This window comes from Galeopterus variegatus, unplaced genomic scaffold (genome assembly GCF_000696425.1).
Source record: "Galeopterus variegatus unplaced genomic scaffold, G_variegatus-3.0.2 Scaffold5755, whole genome shotgun sequence".
Taxonomy (NCBI): Eukaryota; Metazoa; Chordata; class Mammalia; order Dermoptera; family Cynocephalidae; genus Galeopterus; species Galeopterus variegatus.
In genome coordinates this window covers 125322-144233 of record NW_007731866.1, presented here as the reverse complement: position 1 = coordinate 144233, position 18912 = coordinate 125322, and the positions used below count along the sequence as shown (strand labels likewise).

The window sequence follows — 18912 nt, the reverse complement described above, 5'->3', positions numbered from 1 at the left end:
AGATAATTTTTCTGAAACCAAGTAATTTTCATTTATTTGGGAAGCTGTTCTAAAATAGCATAGACCTAGACTCTTCTTCCTTTGGAATGGAGGTGTTCACTTCTCTTATCCCTTTTTTCCTGTAGTTTCCAAAGCTCCTCACTTGGCATCTGTTTTATAAATGACAGGAAGTTGAGTAATGTCCTGAAACACTTACAGAATCATTGGAAGATAACGAATTATTTGGTTAGAAGTTAGAAAATGTATAAAAATTATGAAAGACCTCAAATACATAGTCATCCATGATTAATAAAAAGTACACTCAATATATAATCTATGAAGCAAAATAAGTAGCACTTCATAGCACTCTTCAGTTTAGGTCTGGGACCTTCTAATAACAGAGAAATTTCACTTAGCAATGAGCAGAGAAGAATCTCTCTTATTTTTCCTCACATGAGACCACTTAAAACAACATGGAAACTGAGGGTGTGAGGGAACAGCCATGATCACATACTGCTGGTATAGAAAATGCACAACAGTATGTGGTAAAACTACAAATGCACATATCTTTTGACTCATCAGTCCTGTTTCTTATAAAATGTCTCATATACAAGGTATTTGTTGTGGCATGGTTTTATAATAGCATAAGACTGTAAACAAACAGATTACCCAACAACAGAGTATTGGTTAAATAAATTATTGTACATCTATATAGTAAAACACTATGCAGCTGTTAAAAAAAAGAATGAGGACGCTCCTTATGTACTGACATGGAATAACCTTCAAAGTACGTTAAGATAATTAGAAGGACACAATGTCAAAGCTGTAAGAACCCTTATCTATCATATGCAGAATGCCACTGCCCTCCTGGCCCCCTGCCCTAGTGCCTTGGTTACCACCTTTCACAGGCCTCAAGTCTCATTACCTGCCTTCAGCCCCCACAACGGTCACCCCAAGCCGCAGTCACCCTATTCTGGTATAGAGAATCCTGAAGGTGATAAGAAAGGTAAGTAGTATCCAAAGAAGTATGCCCAAAGGCTTATGGTAAACAATTATTTTGTCCCTTATGATATGCCACAGGCCAACAAACTTTTGGAATTAAAAAAAAAAAAAATTATATATATATAAAACCATAGGTCTATTTATATATGTATAGGTTGTCTCTGGGAGGATACACAAAGAAAGCACATTCCTTAACGGCATATAAGATTTTACATTATGGAGAACATTTACTCTGGTTCTTACTTTACAGCAGTGTGAGAAGATCTGACAGATGTATTCCTGGGTATAGCGGGACCTGCTAAGCAGTGCCATGAGATGTGGTATCACTGTGGCGTCCTGGAGTTGAAGGGAAAGAGAACACAGTAACAAGGAGCTTAAGTACCATGAGTACATTTGACAAAATATTTCCATGAGCAGGTACATAGTCAAGCCTCTTATCTTAATGACAGTAAATCAAGTCTCCTTAAGAAACAGAGCAAACAAAAGCTAAATAGGGCCAGGAAAACTGTGTGGGCAAAGGACAAGGAAAGAGGCTACAATGTTCATCCTTGGTAACAAAATATAAGAACAGGAAATTGTCAATAACTCTCCTATCACTAGCCTACATCCTCACAATAAAGCAAAATCATTTCAATAAGACTTGAAAGAAATTAGTTCTGATACTAAAAAGTGAAGTTAACTAGTAAGATATACCATAATAAATAGTTTATAAGGAAAAATTATCATATAAAAATAAAACTTGACAATTTTGATCTCTGAGATGTTATGGTAAGCATCAGTAAGTACTAACAATCTCTAACAATAACTGTAGTTATAGCTATTTTCACTCTGCAAAAGATAAGGCAATTTACATGATTAGTAACTTCTAATGTACAGCCCACTCCGCGTATTGCTGACACTTAACAACTTACATAGTGGTACAGGAAAAGAGAAAAGACTCAAACCACCCCGATGCAGGGCTCTCCACGAATTTCCTTTTATTTAGAATGCAAAAGGAATTAAAAGTTGAAAGGAGATTTGGCCTGAACTACAGATGAAAAAGGAGACTTAGCTCATGCCTCCTAGTGAATGCTGCCCCCCAAGTCCTCGAGCTATGCTTCTCAGGTAAAAATGCACATGCAAATTCCCAGGTGATGTTCTTAATGTACAGATTCTGATTCTGTAGGTTTGGGGTAGTACCTAAGAGTCTGCATTCTAACTAGTTCCCAAATGAGGCCAATCCTGCTTGACCGCAGCCCACGCTTTGAGAATACTCACAAAAGACAACAGAGGGCAAGGAAGGAAACTTAAAAGAACACTGTTGATGGGATGAACAGGATTTGGGGGTTTTCTTCAAAAAGAAAATAATGCCCCAGATATATAAAAGCTAAATGGGAAAATAGAAGGCTGTGGATTCCAAGTAGAATTTCTTCCCTGTTTCTTAGAATAGCCCTCTGTGTTGTCATAAGCAGTTGAAAAACAAAGTGAAAAACTTCAAAGAAATTAGAAAACCTCAAAGAAAGCCAGGTACTAAATGCATAGAAAGAGAAGAGAATGTCAAGTGGGGGAGGGAAACAGTGGTCCCACTCAAGGAAGCACACAGCAGTGAAGATAGAGCAGGCAGATCAAGAGATGGGGGAAGGCTTTATCAGGCTCCTGAAGCTATTTCTGTCCCCATTGCTCTCTCATTCCTCAGTTTCTCTCAGTTTTCCTCAGTTACAACAACCCCTATCCCATTTCTTCATGTTTGCCCCCATTCTGCCAGTTGTGTTTATACTTCAAAAAGTTCATGGAAAAATGGAATTATTATATGAATCTTTCCATGAACTTTCTGAACACCCCTTGTACATCTGCAGTTCATAGATGATTACACAAGGCAAAGAACAAGCACACAATGTGCCCAAAGTCTCCCATCTGAGAGAGAGGACTTCAAACTAGAGACTCTGCACTCTCTCACCAACTGGACTGCCCTGTCCCTACGTTAGTGCTTGAGCTGCTGTTACAGCTGGCCTCTACATAGTTCAACTCACAGAAGTCACTTGATTACACAGAAACACTGTTCTCTGTCAGTTATCCCACTGTACAACACTTCATGGGTTCTCCACTGTTTCTGAGGCATAAAATCAAGATGTTCCATAATTAAGATGCTCTCACTATCTAAATTCTCCCTGGGTCTTAATTTTTCTTATGTGAAAAAAGTTAAGTGGGCCTAGACCAGAGTTTTCTAAATTGTGCACCATGACCCATCAGTAGGTCATGAATCAGTTTAGAGAGAGAGGAGGAAGGAGTTAAAACAGCTGGCCAGGATCAATTTCTCCCCGTATTACTGGGCTGGGGGTTGTTGAGAAACTTGCAGGGTAAAGAAGACAGGTGATTGGTTTCATCTCTTTGTAAACACGACAGTATGACCTCTACGAAAACAAACTGACACTTACTAAAAAATCCTTCTCTATGGAATGCTTTCAGCAGGATGTTTACAATAACCCAGTAGTTCCTAAAGACTGGTCTATGGACTAGCAGCATCTGAGTTACCTAGAAACTTGATAGAAATACAATTTCTGGGGTCCCACTCCAGACTCACTAAATCAGAACGCTGAGGTAGGGTCCAGCAATCTGTGTTTAACAAGCCCTCCAGCTAATACTGGTGTATGCTCAAATTCAAGAACCACTACAGTAAATAATCAATGGATTGATGAAGCAATGAAGAATGTCACATAAAACTGAGGTATAGAATTGAAATGTTTCATAATTTAGATACGCCCTACTATGTGAGGTGGCCTATAAACCTCACTTATAGACCTTACGTATCTTTTTTTTTTAAAAAACCAAATCTGCCTTGATCTTGGTAGACCTTATGTATCATTAAGGACCAGAAAAGTATATGTCTGATAAAGGAAGGATGGACTAGTGATACGCCCTACTATGTGAGGTGGCCTATAAACCTCACTTATAGACCTTACGTATCTTTTTTTTAAAAAAAACCAAATCTGCCTTGATCTTGGTAGACCTTATGTATCATTAAGGACCAGAAAAGTATATGTCTGATAAAGGAAGGATGGACTAGTGCGCTACATGACACCTCCCTCTCCACGTTTGCTTTACCTATGCCTCCTGGTTGCTTATATTCTTAAAATACAGTCAGCCCTCTGTAACCCTGGGTTCTGCATGTGCAGATTCATTCAACTGTGGATTAAAAATATTTAGGGGGAGGGGAGAAGAAGACAGGTGGAACAGATAGTTGCATCTGTACCGAACATGTACAGACTTTTTTTTGGTCATTATTCCTTAAATGATATAGTATAACAACTACTTGCATTTACATTGTATTAGGTATTATAAGTAATCTAGAGATGATTTAAAGTATACTGGAGGATGTACATAGGTTACATGCAAATACTATCCCATTTTATATCAGGCACTTGATCATCTTTGGATTTCGGTATCAACAGAGGGCAGGGGGCTCCTGGAACCAATCCCCTGTGGATACTGAGAGACAACTGCATTTATAAAACCTGATTCTAGATAAAATCACTGATTCATGTATATCCAATTTGAGAATCTGATTCTTTATGTTAGCTCAGGAGAATCACAACCAGCATTTTTTTTAAAAAATGAGAAATGACAGAATAGAAACCAGAGGGCATCACATTTGTGGAATTGTGCTGTTAAGCCTTGTCTCACATACATACAAATTCACATGTATGTATAGTAAGGCAATAATTTTTTTTAAAAAATGAGAAATGACAGAATAGAAACCAGAGGGCATCACATTTGTGGAATTATGCTGTTAAGCCTTGTCTCACATACATACAAATTCACATGTATGTATAGTAAGGCAATAGAAAATATATATTTCTCGATGTGTATTGTGTTTCAAATATATTACCCTAAATAATTCTCATTAAGAAAATCTTTTATATTCAACAGATAAAAAGACCCTCTCATTACTCTTGAGGCTTTTGAAAACCACTGACAGACTCCAAATATCTTTTGATTTGCCCAAACATATCTTCTGATTCAAGCCTGGCAAGCAAGCCTCTTACAAGTTGGTTCTGATCTACCTCTCTGGCTGAAAACTAACAATGATGCCCTCCCTATATTAGATATTCAGCCACTGTACTGCATATTCTCTCTTACACACATCCTTCCTCTCCACTTCTCTAAGTTTTATCCATTATTCAAGCCCCAGGTCAAATTCTAGCTTCTCTACAAAGCCTACACTGCTGGACTTTCACCTAAAGTAATTAGAACTCCTTATCACTCATTTAGCACAAAACATATCCCTTAATTTGTACATATAAAAGGATAAAAATGGATTTTTTTAAAATAGTTTGTAAATTCAACCTGAGACTATCTTTCCCTTCTTTACAATGTCTAGAACATTTGATATTCGCAAATAAGCAAGAACTCAAATACTTCTTGAGACTTTTCTATATAACTGTTACGATGAGTTTGGAGATGCTAAGCAAATTAGGAGTAGGCTATTAATGAAACATAACTAATGACTCAAAACATCTAAAACTCACTGTATACAGTAGCTCCTCTGGAGTGACAGGACTGGTGAAGATGGTACGCAAGCATCGGAGGCAAGCTTCAATGAACTTCAGGTCTGGGGACAGTAGTCCTATTAACAGAAACTAGATTTGAGACTCATCCTTTTAACCAGTATTTAAAACACTGCAAATTGATTCTAATCTTTAGAATCTTCCCTACATACCTTGCAGTAAGGCAGGGATTATATGGCAGTCCAGGAGAGACTTGACATTGTTCTCAGTACCCATAGCAAGACTTCCCAACACCACTGCACATTCAGTTTTCAACTCTGTGGTTGAGGTTTCTTGCTGAAGCAAGTACAACAACCTAAAAATAAGGAACTTGATAAACAAAGAGACTAAAAATGCTTACAGAAAAGTAAGTTAAAGTAATCTGACCAAAAAAGGCTACCAATATATTCCAAATACTGAAAATATGGTTGGCTGAGCTTATTTAAATCCCTCTGGGAAATGGTCATTTGTTTATATCATCTGCTAATTCAATAAAGAAACATCTGGAAAAAAAATCTAGAAGAGATTTTCTTCATGTTGAGCAAAACAATGTCATATAATAACAGAGTTTATTAGAACTGTAAAACTGAAAGTTGTCCACAAGTGGTCTCTGTAGAAGTAGCAGCACCAGTCCATGTCATCTGCCAAGTCCATGTTATCTGCCACTTCCAGGTTGGTCTCTTCAGAATATGAAGACCCCTAATGCCAAGTGCTGTTGGATCTTAAATCCAACTAGAAATGAATCCTGAATCCAGAGCAGTAGTGCAGAGATCACAGAGGTCTACACTAGAGGGAATATTCAGAGTCCTTGAGCAGTTCTTCAAGCAAAGAAAGCTTTCTTCTTTCTCCAATTCTCCCATCTGGGGAATGAGAAGATCCTCCCACCTCCACTCCAGCCCAGCTTGTCAAACAACTACTCCCCACACATGAACCCTCCACTTGTGCTGTTATACACGAACCTCCACTTGTGTTGTTAACGCAAGTCTCTAAGGAAGGCTGCTGAGAGCTTTACAGTTACTAGAGTATATATTTGAGGTTGGTGATGTTAAAAACATTAAAACCATTAATCCTGTATCAAAGGATAAAAAATAAAAAAAAGAAGAGAAAAAAACAAAACATTTATTCTAATGAAAAATTGCAGCTACACACAAAACTTAGTTCTCAGTAGGAAAAGCAAAGAGGAAGTTATATAATTGTCATTGCCTGCCAAAAGGAAGCTTATTAAGTCATCAGAAGAGATCAAACTTCCTAAATAACTTAAAAAACAGCAAATTCGAAAAATCAGAAATGAAAAAAAAACAACAAAACCCCCACCAGGATTAAAAACCAAGCAGGTTTTGTTTTTTTCTTTAAATTCAAAAAGGTCTTGAGAATCTTTATTTTCCACTCCCACAATAACTGCCAGGGCTATGAGACGGGGAAGAAGGTACTAGGTTGGTGTACATTGCTTACATACCCAACAACGCTTTTATTGCAAAGTCAATGATCTTCTGGAATTTCCAAGGAGTGATAATACATTCACTTCTTATTTCATTCTCTGGTACTTTATAGTTCTTTTTTTCTTACAGATGGTTCATATACAAGAATACTTCAAAACATTTATTTTTAAAAATAGGATTTACTTAAAAAATAGGAGAGACAATACAGAAAAAAAATGGGTCTTAGAATTGCCAGTGAGAAATACATTAGAAACTTAGAAGCATGAATGGCAGAAAAGGGAGTGAGATAGCAAACATACCTTGGAACAGCTCCCAAAACAATGAGGTTGGCTTTCTGCTTGTTGTTTCCAATTACGGCATTTTTCATGTCTCTGAATATGGGGGGGGGGGGGGAAAAGTATATTGAGACATCACCGAAAAAACCCAAAGATCAATTAATTCCACTTTATTACGCAACATCTTGGATTGGCAAGTACAGAAGTTAGCGACAAAGTCAAAGCATTGACCCTTTTACACCTGAGTGCTAAACAGAAGGGACAGAGACCGTGGGGGCCGTAGAACAGGGGAGCAGTGTGGAACGGGCGACAGCCTGAGTACTGACAGAGACTCCACATAGAGATGTGAGTTCTTCTAAAAAGGGTACCAGTTCTTTGCATATAAAGGAATACAGGCCGCCTTCGCACTCACAGCTCTGGGAGTAGGGAGTACAAACAACTGGCCCACAGAACACGTCTGAGCTTGTTTCAGAAGTCACTTTGCTCACTTTTTTCCTCCTCTTCTGACTTCTTTTAGACTGAGTATTTCTTATGATTCCATTTTACTGCTTTATTTTCTTATTAGCTGTGTCTCTTTGTGTTTTGTTTTGGTTTCAAAGGTAGCTTTAGAATTTCCAATGGATCTTCTAATCTATCACAGTTAATCTTAAATTGATATTATACTATTTCACATATATTGTAAGACCCTGGTAAGTGCATGTTTACACTTTTCCATCCATTCTTTATGCTGCTGTTGTCATACATTTTATTTTTTATTCTAGCTACACAGAGCTCTTTACTTTACCAGGAGCAAAATTCTATTCCATAAGAAGAGTACCTCTATCAATAATCAATTGGCTCACAAATTCACGGTTGGTTCCAAAGGACATGTGAAGAAAAACTAAATAGCTCAAAACAAACAAACAAAACCCTAAATACTGCTAAATGTTTTAAAAATACTTGCTCCAATTGGTCAGTACTGCTGTCTTAATCTAACACTATAATACTATGTTCTTCTATAGACCAGGGGTTCTGAAAGTGGGGAAAAGGGCAGCCCCCGCGAAACATTTCAGAAGTTTGTCAGTGTCTGGAAATTTCTAGCTTAAAGAAAACTGAATGTTCCAATATCATACCTGCCCTGTAACTAAAAGGGAGTTTTTTAAAAAATCAAATTATTCATTTTTGAAAATCAGATCACAGCACAGTGACACTCATAGTATCTAAGCCATCAATACCAAATACCTGTGTCAGTCTACATGCGCAGCTCTAGCATTCATTCATTCGCACTACGTCATTAAGTTTTCTAGCATTGTCAGGCCTAAGCATTTATATACTGAAATATTATGAATTACTTTCTTTTTTATTTCTCTTTTATATTAGAAGAAAGGCATTATATTATTTTTGGAATTGTGTATGTGGTTAGGATATATATCATTGGAAATTTAATTTCAGGATAGTACAAGAGGTGTTACAAAATATTTATAATAAGGAAAAGTTAGGTCTCATAGTGTTAAGAGCATTCTTCCTCACTTCTTTCACATCCCAAAGTAAGCTCCCCTAAATATTCATCCAGCATCTCTTTTGATTTTTCCTCTTTTAGGTAGCAGAGCTCTATAATATACATAAATTTTTTTGTCAACCTTGAAAGTTACAATCCTAAAAAAGTTATACAGTCAGCAAAACACAATTATGGAAAGGGGGGGAGGGAGTTACTTAAAAAAAAAATTAACAAATAAGTGTTTTAGTCATGTATTTCCAACACCAACCACATTCACTGGCATTAAAACACATAGTAATAATTAACCCTTCTCCTCAATCACCTTCTTTGATTACTGCAGAAAAACCCTGCTACAACTAGTGCTTTCAGCAGATTTGCCCCACAAAGTTTCTGAATGGCATTTTTGCAAGTCTTGAGCCAAACACTGAAACTGCCTGGTTTTTCCTTCCTTTAGCTCAGTGCTTGAGGGTAGTAGGTCTTTTTTTCAGGGCTTGATCTATCCCTCTCTGTAAACTACCCCTCAGATCTTCTAAATGGTTTACAACAGATAAGTAGCAATATTTTATTGTTTATGGGACTAAATTGAGTGAAGTTTACTGAGGTTTTTACGAAGTTCTGACACGATTATAAAACTCTATGATATCAAAGCCTCAGTTAGCAAAGCATAGCTAGTAACAGACAGTACACCTAGGCTCCTGACTCCTGCTGATTTTTTCTCAGACACTTCATTCCTAAACATCAGCTTATAGGCCCTACTCTAACAGCTTTTCATTTACTTTCATTATCTTCCCTTCTCTTAACGTGTTCTGCCTGTATGGGTGCAGCACATCCATTTGTCTAGCAGTTATCTATCTAGTCTATTTTGTGCCAGGTACCATTCCGGGTGCTCTTTCTATTCTGGAACTCCCAGCAATAATATTTTACCAATTTTCTCTCCATTCTTCCTAAACTAAGCAGAAATGAGATGTTCCTACATTACCTTATGAACCCATTCCAAACATATGAAGCCATGCCAAAGTAAATGTTTTTTTTTTAATAAACAAAAACAAACAAAACCCCCTCCAAAACCAATTTTCCAGTTCTTTTAATAGTTTACAAAAAGGACATGAAAGAGGCATCTGATGGCTATAGAGTAAATGCAGACTAAAGAGAACACAATAAAATGGACCAATGTCTAAAGAAAAAAATCTTGCTCAAGGTATAAAGTAAATGTCTATGCTAGATAAGGAAAAAAAAGATGTTAACACCCATCAAATAAATTCTATTTGATTGTTACTATAAAGCGATGCTAGTAGATCATTTCTATGAAAGAGTTAAAATTGAGAGAGATGATAATCATTACATATTCCCATATTCAGCAGATTGAAGTACAGTGTAGGCTGGATTGAAAAATCAATTTCAGAGGCAGCAGGGACTCAACAGTCAGCCTGCCAGATGAAGCTTCCTTCGGTTCCCAGAATGTACTTATTTTCTCTCTCTCATCACTTTACCCCCTCCCTGGCTAACTTTACTCATCCTTCAGGATGCCAATGTCACTTCCTTAGCATGCCCTGACACCCCTAGGTGTGGGTTAGGTGTCCCTCTTAAGTGCCCTCTACCATAATACACTCATGACTTTATGAAGATAGAAGTGTCTCTCCTCTTGAGAGGTAAGAAAGTCAAACTGACCTGAAAATATCAGAAGTTACTATCAATGGATCATTAACTATAGTGATTCAAGAAAACGTACCATGTAGAAATCCTTATTTTTATAAATGCAAACTCACAACCATTATCCAAGATGGAAGCACAACAAAAGTATGAAGATTTATAATTACCTTAATGTTCACAAAGCTTTCCATATTTGCTACTTTATTTCATCTTCATCACATCCTTGAGTAACATTAACCCCATTTTACAGATGAGGAAGCTATGATTCAGGTCTGGGACTTTTTTCAGAACCCCTTATTAAATGACAGAGCCAGTCTCAACCCATGTCTTTTATTCCAAGTATTTTCTGTTACCTGCAGTACACCAGGCATTTACAACAAACTAATGGAAAACCCAAACAAATTCGGTAAAATAATTTCCTTTTTCCTCTTGTGTTTCAATTTTACATTTTTATCAAAATAAAGGTTTTTCTAACTTTTAGTCAGACATCCTTTTCCCAGTAGATCAAAGGAATGTAATCTCATGCCTACCAACCTTTAAGGTTGGGGGGAAATGCCCTATTTATATTCTGCTGAAATCCAGCAATTAGTTTTTGAGCTCAGTACTGTGCTAGACTCTGAAGGATACAAGAGCATCACATAATGAGATGCCTGATGTGAAGAGTTCACAATTTCTCTGGAGAGACAAAAATAACACTAACAATGTATGGCATGCTATATTATAAACTGAGTGTTTATAAGGCTAAGAAAAGTAGATGCTAAATAAGCCTAACAGGTTTTGAGGCAATGGTAGGAACTAAGATGAACCTTAGAAAATGATCAGGATTTGGATAAGTGGATGGGAAGGGCAAAAGGAAAAGCCACTCATAGGAGGTACTATTGGAAATGAACATGGCATGTTTCTGAGGCAGTATAAGGAAACTGCATTGAAAGAGGATCACTGTAAGGTGGCCTGGAACATAAAGTTGGAAGAGTGACAGGGAGAAGAGACAAACTAAAGGGGGATGAATTAAGCAGCAATCATGTTTTGATCACAGAAAAGAAATGAAGGAAGCAGTGAGTAACAAAGATAAGCTGAATGTGGAATGGATTGGAATGCTGATAATACTAGAGTCAAGAGGGACAACTCAGTGGTTGATGCTCCTCCACCTTTGTGGCCCTAAGATTCCCTGTGCTTATCATTATCATAGCAACATGGTAAACAACTCACAAAATTATTTGGACTTCAAAAATTACAAACATACTCACTGGTCTGTCCTATAATTATTATGATGCTCTTTTTGGAGAATATAATATCCAAACATACAAGTACAATAAGCTTTCTGTTACCAAGCATGGTTAGAGAGTGAGATATATCCACATTCCAACTGAAGTTACCATTGCCATATGGGAATTGCCAATTCACAAGAAATTAGATAATGATAGACTAAAGTTATTTTTAACCTAATGCTTTGATTCAGGAGATACTTGAGAAATTTATAGCAAACTTCAGCTCAGTCAACTTAGGCAGTTACTGTATATCAGCTATATGCATAAATTGAAAGGAAGTGAGAATTGGCAGTAATTTAGTTCATTCTTATAAACAAATTACTCTGTGATGTAGATTTCTGGAATATATGTAGTTTCAAATACAATTGTGATTTGTATAAAATCATGAAAAATTTACTGTAAATATTTCATCTTTTTTCCTTAGCATCTTATGGCTCTTTAATGACAAGTGAACGCATAATTTTGAAAATTAAATACTGGCTCAGAAATTAGGATATTTATTGTATTTAGCTCTTTGTTTTATCAATATATGATTACAAATCACTTTACAGTCTCCAAAAATGATAAAGAGTACAATTTAATGATTGCATTAATAATAAATGCCAAAATATTTTTGTGCCATATTAATATTTTTTATATTTAGTCATTCCAAAGAACATCAAAAAATGTTAGATTATGGAACATTATGGCAGCATATCATTAGGTGGTTTATACATATGAAAAGATATACACACATAAGCTATTCTTGATGTCCAAAGTTATAATCACATAAAATAAACATATACAGTTTATCTGCCTGTAAGTAATGAGTATGTCAATTTGGTCTAATAATTTCTGGATAATCCTGCTACTCTTTTAACCATAATTCTGACTGAATTCTGTCTCAGAATACATAGTTTTAAACAATAGGATCACACCATTACATTTGGTATTAAGGGCATCTTTGTATATGTTTACCCATAACACTTTTAAAAATAACTGATTAAATGTATTAGGAGGAAAAAAAATTTTTTTTTAAATTTCTTTTTTAGGATATTTATTTTGAATTATCCTAAAACTGAACCCTTTAACTTAAAGGTTCTCAAAAACCAAAAGCTTCATTTTATGGAAACCCGTATCTTTAGTTCACGGAAGAAAATGGAACCTCTCAACCTGTACTGAAACCAGAGATAAATAATTTCCTGGAACCAGAATACAGAATAATCATTACCAAAATAAAATTACTTCATTACTACACTGAAATACTTCAGAAGATACTTTAGAAATGGATTCTTGGTGAAAAGCCACACAACTTTGCAGCATCCACAACTGTCTGACTGAATTCACCACAGAGGTCAGTCTAGGCTTCTGATTCTCCTTAACTTTGAAACTACAAAGCCAGCCATACTTGCTTATATCACCTTTCACCTTTCAACACAGGGATATCTGCTGATCTGTCTTTGAGAATCAGTAATGTAAAAACCAGATCAAGTATTCTAATTTAGATGTTAAAAAAAACCCCACAAAAAAACAAATAAAAAGCACTATTTAAGAAGCTTTGTTTCATGATCTACAAAAACATTTGAACAGTTCTTTTTCAGCTATGAGATTAACATGGTTAAACCACTACCGTAATAACTTCACCAAAAAACACCCTGCAATTGTTTTTTAAAGCCACCCACAGATCTCCAATTAGAGGAAGCTCAGAATTTGCAATGCAGGGTAGTTTAGCTGATATACCTACTCCCTACTGTAGTTGCGAAGGCTACAGTTTATGACTTCCCTCTTCTCTCTGCTCATATCTTACTCCATGCCTACTAATCTTCTATTCAGTTATGCACATGAAATTTTGCTCTTTCAGAGAAAAGGATCTGATTCTGCATTCAAACCTCTGATACAACAGGATTGTTCAAGTTTATGCTAAATATTGTACTACTAACAAAAAAGTTATTTCTAAATAACACCCCACTCCTCAACTAAAAATTAAGCAGTCCTGATGCCTGATATTATTTTTCAACAAGGACATTCTCACTGACTAGGTAAAATGGTTCTTTGTGATGTGGGTTATCTACAAAATTTTCCCTATATTTATGGGTAGGGCTATTGCTCTAACTCAGCTGAATAATTATAGACTATAATGAAAACTCATTATTCGCCTTTAATTTCTTCTATTTTGTTCTTCCTGTTAGTATGTTATATGTGTTCACAATCCTTATTGAGAAAAATCAAATTTAATGTAGCTAGATAAATGATAAAACTCTGGTTGGCTTGTAGCCAAAGCTACAATTCTTTTCAATTCTTTTATGTCCCTCCAAATAAATATTCTGAATTTAAAGCTGATTATTTCAGCCTCTGTGCTTTCCTTCCCTAAAATTAATAGGATACACCTTTGGTTGTTTACAATCTGTGGCCACCTCCCTTCTACCTATCTATTTTGGTCTAGTAATGATCTCTGTGTGAACTGAATAGTGACTCTGTAATGTGTATAAAAAGGAAAGAATTGGTTGGCTCTTTTCCTAAATATCATTTTTGTTCCCTTTTTCCTCTATCAATATTATATTAAACAAGATTACTTAAAAATAAGTAAAATGTTAAAAATATAATTCACTTTTCATTCATTTAATCATGTACAATTAATTTTCAGAAAGTGACAAAATTCAGAAAAGAATTAAGTTAGAAAGAATAAATATTCCTATCTGGAGAAAAGGAAGTTTTATCAAGTCATACCACGCATACCTCTATAAGGCCAGCTTTATTCTCAAACACAGTAAAAAATGTTGGGTGATCTGTTCCTTTCAAACTATAAACAGATTTTAGCATTGTAAGTAGCAATCCCATTTATCACTCACATTTCTTGTCTGAGTCAAGAATTCTAGTCCTTTTCCTTCAGTTTGAATTGTTTATCTGTTTAAGTTTTTCTTATGAATTTTCCTTTCTTTTCTTTAAAGAGAATCACCTTATTTTTGAAGTTGTCTTAAATTGGGGCTAATAACAACAAACCACTTAAGTGCCAACTGGTTGGTATTCATAACATACCAGGCCCAGAATTTTGTGTTTCTGACTTAATTCTCACAACAACCTGGCAAAATGGGCAGTATTATTCTCTTTACAGATGATGAAACTGAGGATCAAGGAAATTAACTTGCCTAAGTACAAAGCTAGGAACAGACCCCACTAGGAAATGTCAGAACCAGGAATTAAGCCCACTGTTATCTAACTCCAAAGCCCATGATCTTTCTACCATCCCTTCACATAAATAACCTTTGTCTAGCTGATAGCTAATAATATCCAAGACTTGATAATTTCTCAAGAGGCACTAAGGCTATCAAACTATACTTTAGCTGCTTTGCTATGATTTAATCTTTCCCAGTGTTCTTTTATCCCTTATTTAATATTTTATCAACTTCTGTGAAGCTAGTGTTCTTCAGGAAATGAAAAATTTCTCAGGGTGACCAGTAACATTCAAATTAGGTACTCACATCAGACAAAACTCAAGATACAAGCCTATCATGCAGAATCCTTGATTAATAAATTCAATTTTCTCCTAAACAACTATCATAGCAGTAATAATGAAAACAACAACATAATCTTCTAATATCATTTACAGAATACTTAATGGGTCTGACATTTTCAACTAAAGTATTTACTGAGGAATCTTAAGTGATATTTAGGATTATCTACATAGAGAGCTATATGGCTATATTTGGGGAGTGACTGCTTATCTAAGGAGGAGTGTTGAATTAAACCTACCCCCTCAACTAATCTGTGTGTGTAGGTACAACCAAAACTGATTTATTTAACAAATGGATTTATTATCAGTTTTCCTGATAATAATCAAATAGTCTACAAAGGAGCTAATAAAATCATTATAAAGTCTCCTAGTTAGGGAGACAAAGGCAAAGTCAACATAATGAGAAAACAAAAAGTATCATCTCTTGTTGTTTCTGTAAACTGAGAAGATGTTAAGATAAAGTGTGGAGTGTCTCAGCTGGGTCCCAACCAGCTCCTTACCTTCCCTTCCAGCTCAATTTGAATAGCCAAGCAGCCTTACACACAATTGTATCTTGCTTCCCTTTGCTAATTAACATCCAAGACATGCCTTCTACAATGCCTTTTGGGGGAGAAGGGCCTTCTACAATGGCTTTGGGGGTTGAGGGGGCTTTGAATAAAAACAGCAGTCAGAAGAAACTTGTACAAACAAAGCATCCCAGTCTTGCCATGGTTGAGTAAGAGTTAAACTTAGGTGCCATTTGGCTAGTAACACTAGCATGGTAAGAGAAGAAAGGGACTCACTCATTTGTGCCTTCACTGCTACCCCAAATGTTCTCATCTTGACCCTTTTTTGTGTCCCTCTTCCCTTGGACACATTCAGCCCTGTAGGTACTCTTTTTTTCAACCTTGTGAGAACCTGGGGCTAGACCTTCTTCCTTAGAACTAATGTGTTAAGAGCATGATAATCTGAAACTCAAAAGGAGAGGGAATTCATCTTTCAGTCATTTGAAATCTTATGCCATTTGCCCCACCTAATTTTTTAAAAGCATAATCACCTCTAGCATGTTGCTTAAAAGTGCTTCTTCTCATTAAAAATGAGGGACTTTTGGAGAAAAGAAGGGCATTTAGGTTATGAAGAATTTATTTAAATTTTCTAATGACTGCTTTTGACAATATTTAAAATATCACTAGGTGACTCAAACCTAAGGGACAATTGATGAGTTGACCAAAAATAAAATAAAACAAACAAACCCTACTGACTTATTCTCCCACTGCTTTTCAATTCTAAAAGATCGTCAGTTTTATTCTCTTGCTTTTGTGGATATTAAAGTGGCAAAAGCATTCTCCAAAACAAACACTTTCTTTAATGCAAAACAAGTATTCTGCAAAAAATGAAGCTAACCATGTCAGTTAAAAACTATCCAACAGACAATTCTTTAGAGTAAAATATTAAAAGTCATGAATGTCAAGTAGTCTTTCTTAAAAGAAGCCAAATAGAAGAAAAATGTTATAGCCCTGCATTTTCAGCATTATAATATTTGGCAGATTAAAACATGAAAACAAACAAGACTTTTTGATAGACTCTTAAATACATACTACTTACATGACACCTTGTAGAACTTTCTGGGGATCAGGGTCAAATAGCCTGTCAACATAGTGGCGACTGCTAGCTGTTACTTCCTAGAAAGTGGGGGGAAAAATTATGACATCTGAAGCCATGCAAATCAAAAATTCATAGCATCACCTACAACATCAAATAGCTATATAGTCTAACTTAAGGTAGATGCAATAAAATTTCTATAAAATACCTATTATTTGCCTCCTTACAATATGAGATACTTAAGCAGGTGATTTTTCTCTCTTAGCTACCAAAATAATTCGAAACTGTGGTGTTCAGTTCAGATGTCAAGGATCAGTGTTTCTCTAAGAACACCCAGTTTCAAAAATAAGAAAGTCCACAAAATGCTACAGATTTTGCAATGCCTCGAAACTGGCAGAAGAGTTTGGGAAACCAACATAATTACAAAGCACAAGATAAGTTTGTTCATTTAAAAGTCAGTATCATGGGTAAAATATTAAGTGTACTTTGGTAAATATTAAATCCTTCTGAGAATAGCTTGTAACAAGATAAGTAGTAAGATGAGGGAGAAAGAAGACATCTAGTTCTCACTGAAAGCATAACTGAACAGTGGGACCTTTGTGGTGAGTTCTGCAAGCTTCACCAACAGAGGAACTGGGCATGTGTTAAGAAGCAAGCTAATTTTCTTCATTAACTGCTGGATGCTACACACGTATGAATAACAGATAGGAATGTTACTTCTGTTTAGTACATGCTAAAGGAGAGAAAATCTGGCTTTCAGCAGAAGAAAAGGGTAACGACTTCATGGAACAGTCTATAAGGGGTAGTTTAGGTACAGAAGGAAGATCCTTAGATTGATGCAGAGGAGCTTCACTGCTAGACATAAGTAAAAAATAATAACTAAAATAAAGGAGTTGTTATACTTTGTGTGAAGAAAAACAATTAAGAATTAGGGTGATTTATAAGTCCAACGGAGCAATCCAGTCTGAACTGGATAAAGCTGGGTAGAAATAGAGAGCATATAAAGAGCAAGGGAAGAGACACTTACCTCTTTTTATTTGTATTGCGGGGTTTATTCTATTACATTATTTCTTATAATACTTATGGGGGGGCAATTTTTTATATTTAGTTTCCAAAACCTAACATTATTTAAAACAAAGAACATATATTTAAAAACCAGAGAAAATGGCTTTTGTTCCCCACTCTATCTTTCTGATGTTTGCTGGAATATGCTTATACACTGCCACCGATTAGCAATAAATTATTGTAGGGAGGAAGAAATAACTTTTCCAGTTTCCTCAGAACCACAAATCAACAAAATAGTTAATTGCCAAGGTATAGTGCCAGTTTAAACTTCTGGGTCACCAAAAATAACTCTGGACAACTGTGCAAACTCTAGTTTCCTGATAATTTAGTTATCCAAAATTAAAGTAAGCTGGGTAGAAATAGAGAGCATATAAAGAGCAAGGGAAGAGACACTTACCTCTTTTTATTTGTATTGCGGGGTTTATTCTATTACATTATTTCTTATAATACTTATGGGGGGGCAATTTTTTATATTTAGTTTCCAAAACCTAACATTATTTAAAACAAAGAACATATATTTAAAAACCAGAGAAAACGGCTTTTGTTCCCCACTCTATCTTTCTGATGTTTGCTGGAATATGCTTATACACTGCCACCCATTAGCAATAAATTATTGTAGGGAGGAAGAAATAACTTTTCCAGTTTCCTCAGAACCACAAATCAACAAAATAGTTAATTGCCAAGGTATAGTGCCAGTTTAAACTTCTGGGTCACCAAAAATAACTCTGGACAACTGTGCAAACTCTAGTTTCCTGATAATTTAGTTATCCAAAATTAAAGTGTATTTTCATATTCTGAACTTGCTACCGAAATATCCTCACAGGTAACTCAATCATCTGCTTCTAGTATGCACTCCATTTTTAAAGAACAAACAGTAGAAGCAAACAAGCAAATGCAATGAAAATTCTTGGGATGATCAGGGTACCTGTTAACTCGATCTGTTTTCCTCAAAACAACAGAATTACAGAGTTAGAACGACTCTTAATAATTATATGTCCCGGGCCGAGCCCGTGGCGCACTCCGGAGAGTGCGGCGCTGGGAGCGCAGCAGCGCTCCCTGCCACAGGTTTGGATCCTATATAAGGATGACCAGTGCGCTCACAGCGCTCACTGGCTGAGCGCGGTGCAGCAGGTCTCAAAAAGGACAAAAAAAAAAAAAAAAAA

General features: G+C 35.9%; 1 protein-coding gene across 1 annotated transcript in view; it reads right to left on the bottom strand.

Moving 5' to 3' along the window:
* Window positions 1-1224: 1224 nt before the first annotated feature.
* ARMC8 (armadillo repeat containing 8) overlaps window positions 1225-18912 on the bottom strand; it is a gene marked incomplete at its 3' end in the record, with an annotated part of 37831 nt that continues 20143 nt past the window's right edge. The window contains exons 2-6 of the mRNA XM_008589919.1: window positions 16688-16764; window positions 7243-7314; window positions 5678-5820; window positions 5487-5584; window positions 1225-1317 (exon numbers count right to left, since the gene is read on the bottom strand). Coding sequence (XP_008588141.1) covers window positions 1225-1317; window positions 5487-5584; window positions 5678-5820; window positions 7243-7314; window positions 16688-16764 — 483 coding nt within the window. The remainder of the gene's footprint in view (window positions 1318-5486; window positions 5585-5677; window positions 5821-7242; window positions 7315-16687; window positions 16765-18912) is intronic.